At 36.2% G+C, this 7136-nt stretch overlaps 1 protein-coding gene across 2 annotated transcripts in view; it reads right to left on the bottom strand.

Moving 5' to 3' along the window:
* Window positions 1–208: 208 nt before the first annotated feature.
* Window positions 209–7136, bottom strand: part of METTL25 (methyltransferase like 25) — a 69410-nt gene continuing 62482 nt past the window's right edge. Inside the window, exons 10-12 of one of the 2 annotated variants that reach the window (XM_068400698.1) lie at window positions 2755–2829; window positions 2065–2136; window positions 209–484 (exon numbers count right to left, since the gene is read on the bottom strand). In XM_068400698.1, coding sequence (XP_068256799.1) covers window positions 386–484; window positions 2065–2136; window positions 2755–2829 — 246 coding nt within the window. In that variant the 3' untranslated portion in view covers window positions 209–385. The remainder of the gene's footprint in view (window positions 485–2064; window positions 2137–2754; window positions 2830–7136) is intronic. The other variant, XM_068400699.1, reaches the window with a different exon arrangement.

The following is a 7136-nucleotide window of genomic DNA, read 5'->3' as shown; positions in this document are numbered from 1 at the left end:
GCTGCTGATGCCAGACACTAGTAAAAGTTGAGAAGGTACAATCTCGTGATTAGAAATATCAAGAGAAGGAATATTGATACATAGTATAATGCCTTAAAAGAAGAAACATAAAAATTATTTAAAAAATAATCACATAATATGGGTCATAACTTTTATAATAAAGCCAGATGTTCAACATTGTTGAATAACTGACATAAGGAAGCAATGGTACTTATAAAGGAGATATTTATTTCTCATGATTCAAAGAGGCATTGCGCTTTTTAGTTCTGCAGCTGAAAAGCATACAGTCAGTGTACTTGAGGAATCAATTAAAAATAACAGAATAAAAGTGAGGAAACAGCAGTATCAGTTCAGAGCTTTCAACCTATCTGCAATTTGCTTCCACTTAAAAACATGACTGTTTCTTCAGAGCAATAACTGCATAGCATCTGGGGGATTTCACAGGATCAAATAACTTCACAAGTCCAGACCAGGCAATGTTGTCCTGTAAAATGATATGTGATTGAAGTACATAAAAATGTGTCTGACTTAAAAGCTATGATATGGTAATAGATCCACATTTTGAAATACAAAATTGCAAAAAAAGTACTAAAAATTATCCTTAATGAAAAGCAGAAAAAACACTGACCTAACAAGGAAATCATGGAAAGTTTGTTGAGAAAAAAGGATACTCAAAACAGGATGTATTTTAAAGACATTAAATTATTTCTGGCACTATCAAATGACAGCTTACCACCCCTTTCATCAACAAAGCTTTTTTTCGGTTGAACTACAGCAAAGAAATTAAGGATCAAGTCCTACTCATTTTATGCAGCACATTCTACTACTCAAGCTAATTAACTGACTTTTCAAATGAATAAGGCCAGCTGGATCTGGTCTTTATGTTGCATATGGCTTTTATCATTTCTATTTTTCCTTCCTAAACACATTTTGTGAATCAACCAGTACAAGATTAAATCAATGCGTCTATTACATTTAGAAAAGGTAAATTAGTGCTAAATGCAGCAAGTCTGATCTCCTGTCTTGGAAACCATACAGATTTCTATGTGATTTATAACTGGTTGCATTTGGGAAAATACATCATTATTTAAATATTTCAAACTGCCTTTTCTGTAAAAATACCATTTAGAACAAAAGCATACATTTACTACAACTCAGTTGTTCCAAGTACACTGTGGCAGAGAATAAAGTGAATTTTTACTTATGATAAAATGGAGCTGTTAAAATGAAAGGTTTATGGTGGAAAAACAGAGCTATTCACACGAATGGGTTCAAATTTTATTTTAAAATTTTATTTTGACTGTGGCCCAGAGCAGAAGCTGGAAGATGCGACCATTTCCTCCTAGCAAATTATTACTTGTCCAAAAAATGTTTACTGGTGCAGAGAAAGTATGACTGCTGTTTCTGAGTTAATCAGGCCGAGCTCAAAATTAGTGTTAGAAGAAAACACTGTTAATATAAATCATTATGGAGTAAATGTAGTAGCATTTGCTTATTATATCCCAGGTCTACATTTGTAAAATACATCCAGGCTGTATGTTAGTCAAATGTACCTCAGTTGACCCATACAGTTGGAAAAAGTGCACCCTCTCTCATCACTGATCTTAATTAAGAAACAATAAAAGGAAATCATAAACATTTTGGACCTAATTCAAAATTTATTGAATTATATGTTCTAAAACATATTCTTTGGAAGCTCTAGCATATACAGCATGATGTTTGTTTAGCATTTACAATATTCTTTTTAATTATGAAATATCTCAATATGTTATATAAAATGAGATTTGTTGCAGATTTAATTAATTTATTTTTTACTGTCTATTGACTAGTAATTACCATACAATTAAAAGAACATAAACTCTACTGTTGCTGCTTTGCTGAAAATAAAAACATCTGCTGGGCATATGTTTATACTAAATGGAATGAATGCTTATACTTTTGCAAATATGATAGAATAATAATTCTGCAGCAGAGACTTCTGGTCTGCACAGTAATAAATTGGCTGAAATAGTCTCATTTCACTGATGTAGCCTTTAGGTATCATAAAACATAATGCAAAAATACCTGCTCCTTGAGGTAACAAAGACGATCCAGAAGTATTAAAACTTCTACGCAGGGAGCCAGAACAACCTTCAGCTGAAAGAAAGATTAGATACCATAATGATTTTGGGAAAGACAGCCAATACGCTTCCGAATGGTTACACTTCCACAGAACAATTCCAGGAAGGTCAGTCATTTTCTAGGGGTTCTGTTGTACAAATGTCACCTTGCCAATTTTCCCTGTGGGATGGACATCTTCAAAACAGATTATATTAAAGATCAAAATACATGGAATGCCATAAAACCAGGAAAGTATGTTATTTAGTTGGTTTTGAAACATTGTGCAACAAGAAAATTATATTATATGAAGCAGAACAATTTTAAAGAGGGAAATAATGAATTTTAATAAAAAGAATTTTTATGAAATAACTGCATGGAGACTAGTCTGGGTTTAAAAGGAGACTGACATTTTGTTTTCCAGGGTAATAGTCCCTCTTGAAAAAGAATCTTCCATGTGTTTGCTTTGTTATTTTACTGACGCCTAATATAGTTTTGGAATAGGATATGCTCCAAAGTTCGGAAGGGGGAGCTGCTTTGTTTTTGAGATTGCATACTACAGTGCAAGACAGTCCACCTCCACATAAAACTTAACAGGGCTTTGTTCTAGACTGGCACATATATACAAGGTAATAGTATTAATCCTATAACTTTTACCATATTAAATGCTTCAAGTTCATTCATTCTGTGCTTGTATTTTTCATAGTAATCCATTATACAGCTGTCTGGGAGCTGCAAGGGATTAAAAAAAAAAAATATCAGAGTTATTCTAGTTACTTTTTCAAGAGAATTTTAAAACAACATATTTTTTTCCTAATTGAAAGTAACACTACAAAAGAAATCTGTGTTTTGTTTTTGAAATTAGCACTTTCCTTAGGTTTATAATAATTTTCTAATAGCAGTTTATTGGTTCTCATTTACAATAACAGTTCTTCAGACAGCATTTTGCACTGCCATGAAATACTGAAATACCTTCATTATTCAGAAGGCTCTAGCTATTCTTAAATGAGTATTCCACAGTAAAGTGGATATAACATTCTCATTTGTGTTCCCAGATATCTTATCTCCTCCTCACCCCCATCCCCAAGAGATTTATTTAAATACCTGAGGAGTGGATTCTGGTGTGAGAGTAACATGCTTCAGTCAGGACTCCTGAATGGTATTTCATATTACAAAACCTACTATCAGATTCTGGAAATAATACTTGTTTCTCTGTGCCTCAAGTTACCCATCTTTAAAATAAAACTTTCTCTGTTTACTTTGAACTACTACATGTTCCCCTCTTCTTTTCCCCAATCACCTGATGAAACGCTGCCAGCACTGCCACTATGACTGTAAATGCTGTGATTTGGGGATGATTTTGATACAAAGGAAGCTCAAGAACTCGACTAAGCCAAATCCCTTTTCAGCCCTTAGCGGCCACTGCACCACCGCAGGTAGCTAGAGCTATGACCATAACTGCTCTTCACAAAGCATGTTCTCTACAGGGCAGCCAGACCACAACATTTTCCAGGTTTTAAAGGTCATGAAGTCTCTACTCTTCTGCTGTCCACAGTCCTGAATGCTAAAGCAGACAGCTGAGCTGGCCACTTAAAGAACCTGTCAGAGGAGTGGGAAGTAGGTTTGCAATGTTACTGATGACAGAGGCTGATGGCAAGTGTGGAGCTAAAAGAGCGGAGCTGAAAGAGCAGCGCTGAAAGAACCTGATGTACTTCTTCAGTATTGGGAGCTTGCAGGACGGCTACTCTGTTGTGGCTATGGAAAGAGCTAGTCCACAACTTAGCAGAAAAGTAACGGTACTGACAAAAGACTATGAAAGATGGAGTGTTTAATACATTTTTGCATGCTTTTATTAGAAGAGTCATCTGAGAGCATGTGGCTAATCCAGTTGCAAAGAGGTAAAATCTCACAGCCTAAAACAGGGAACCAAACTAGAGAACATTTCCACAAATTATAAGTTTTCAGATCACCTATGTATTATGAACTTCATCATAGGACAGCCTGGAAGGGAATGAAGTGACCTCAGAACTATTACTCATTGTCACTGAGAAGTTCTCAAAGATGGTATGTCAGACAGCTAGTAAATGTATGTCTTATTATAGAGCCATCAGTTCAAATTCAGTGCACTGAAAAAAATGGAACAAATAAAGAATGTAAAAACATTGAAAGATAAGCAGATGAGTAATAGTCAACATGAATTTGTCAAGAACAATTCACAGGTCAGTCCACTTTGTTTACAAGGAGGGTGAAAGGATTCACGACGGCGAAAAACAACTGTCATATATTTTGATTTCAGCAAGATTTTTGATGCCACTTTCACATAACAATTTCATAAGTAATTTAAGAAACAAGGTTTAGATTAAAGTATTATACAGCAAGTGAAAACTGTTTGAATGACCATAATCAGAAAGTAGTTATTAATGACTCTTTGAACAACTGAAAAGACCTGCTGGCTGGAGCTCCATTAGAAAATGCAATGTTTTCATTAAGAACTCAGATGACAGAACAGAAATCACATTAACTAACTCTGCAAACGTGCAACAGGAAGGCATTGCAAGAACTTAAAATACTTTTCAGAAATTGGAGCATTGCTTAGAAAACAAGTTTGAAATGCTGTACAGAAAAGCAGAAGAGACTACACTCAGGCAGAAATAATCAGCTGTTCAGGATGGGGAACACCAAATGACAATCTGTGAGATACAGCAGATCACAAGCTGAGCGAGACTCACAGTTGTGCTACTGCAAAAAAAAGCCATCACCATTCTGCGACATGTATGGGAGAGCAGCCTGCAAAGTGTAGGAAGTAATCCTTCAACTCTGCTTGGCAGTGGCAAAGCTCTAGCTGGAATACTGCATCCATTTTTGGGCATCAGATTTCAAAGAAAGAAATGAACTGTCTGAAAAAGCCCTGAGAGAGGAAAGAGATCAGAGATCTAGAAAACATGACCTATGATGACGAAAGACTGAGAGAACTGGAACTGATCAGGTTAAATCAGAGAAAATTGAGAGTGGGCATAATAACAGTTTTTACAAGGCTATCATGAAGAAGCAGGGAACAGGTTGTTCACTCTTGTCTACAGTGGGTAAGATAAGAACTAATGGGAATGCATTGCAGCAAAAAAAATCTGCCAAAAGCTTGAAGAAATTTTCTCTCTTTGAGGTTAATTAAGGATTAGGGAGGTTGTCAGTCTCCTTCACAGGAAGCTTTAAGAAGATTAGACAAATATTTTTCAGGAATGACACAAAATTCTAACTCTGGCTTAAAACAAGGGGATGGGTTAGAAGAACTTCTGTGGTCTTTCAGTCTCATTTTTTTAATTTAGAAAGTACTTTTTCCCAACTACAGAGGCAAGGTTGAGTAGCTGATCTGGCAGTACTAATGTGGACTAACAGGACTTTTTTGGTCTTGTTGCTATTTTGTTTTCAGTAAAGCTGTGCAAATATCTGAGGGTTTGTTTTTCTCGTCCCCTCTAAAGAGCCAAACCAACTGAAATATATCAGTCATGAGATAAACAAAACAGTTTATTTAACCTCTGCCCTATAAGCTTTTCATTTCAACTGAGAATTAAAAGAGTTTTAGTATAATGGATTTTTGAAATTACAGGCTATTTGGAATTAAAGTACAAAGATCTGTACTTGTAAAAACGTGATCATGAAAACTTTTCTGCTTTTGCTTCCTTCTCCATTTTTCAACATGAAGCATTCAAATTAAAAGAAAACAAGCTGTGAAATGTTTGGCAAATAAAAAGCTGGGTCAAAAATGTCTCTTGGATGTTGCCATACTCAAGTACTGAGCCCAAGTGCTTTTCCACTCCCTCCTTGCTTACTACACATTCCAACTGAATTCATCTTGCTGTCACAAATTGATTAGGTACTATTCCAAACTGTACCTCAATTAAAAGTTTGGTGGGTGAACCAATTCAATGCAATAGTCCAGTTGTAAGAGAGAGAAAATGTCCACCATAGAGCACTGATAGAAAAGGGCATGAAAAGGGTACCTGATAGCTTAGGTATGTGGTCAATTTATTGAAAGATGACCAAAACCCAGGTAACACTGGCTTTGCAACAGCTTGCCACCTGGCTTCAGCTCTTAAAAGGTACTCAACACAATCTTCAGCTATCCTTTCAAGGTGAAGCAGGAGTAAATTATTGTTTGCATTTTCAGGAACAGAATTGTATTTACTAGCACCCATAGTACAAGCTCCATTTAGCCACCGGAGTTGTGCATGCAACTGTTCTCTATGCAGGGTTGCCACAGGTTTGTGTATCCAAAAAAAAAAAAATCTTTAAATCCATGCACTGAACTTTTTTCTTACATTATGATGTTGATACTATGGAATTTGTGGCCTGAGTGAAAATGCATAAAAAAACCCAAATACATATATCATGCACTTGTCTTAATAATGATTCTGCACTCAAAGATCTAGCTTACGCTACTGATATTCAAGTAAGCTTCAATACATACAGAGAGGTTTTGGCCAGTATTTCTTTGCTGATTTAGCTACAATGTCTCTTGGTCTTTATGAGGTTGTGAATAAGAGCACCTTGTCTCTTTGCACTGTGATGGTGGTGCATGCTTTCTTTTAAACTAATTTCTTTGTGGATTGGTGTGGTGGCTCCAATAGCCGAAATAACCAAGAGGAACTAGAGAGCAGCAAGGTCTCCACTGACATAGTCGTAACTGTACCATATGCTGGAAGTGGTACTAAAACTATACCATAGGCCAGCCTCATCAGTTGTGAACACTAGGAGACTGTCAACAGAGCCCTGAGAGCACGTGAGATACCACACGCCTGAGCACACCCGAGTTAGACTACAATCCCATAGACATGCTGATTGAGCACAGGCTGAGAAGAAAACATTCAAGCACAAGGTGGGTGACAATTAGTGATACCATACTTAAAACTTCTCCTGAGAGTGTTTTTTTCAGAGTTGTGTCTTTCCCTAGACTAAGAGTATTTTGACAAAATGAAAGCCTCTTTTACTGTCCAATGTTACACATGTGCTACAGAAGAGAGCTGGAGCCTAAGTATGCTGTT

This window comes from Nyctibius grandis, chromosome 5 (genome assembly GCF_013368605.1).
Source record: "Nyctibius grandis isolate bNycGra1 chromosome 5, bNycGra1.pri, whole genome shotgun sequence".
Taxonomy (NCBI): Eukaryota; Metazoa; Chordata; class Aves; order Nyctibiiformes; family Nyctibiidae; genus Nyctibius; species Nyctibius grandis.
This window is presented reverse-complemented; position numbering and strand designations above follow the sequence as displayed.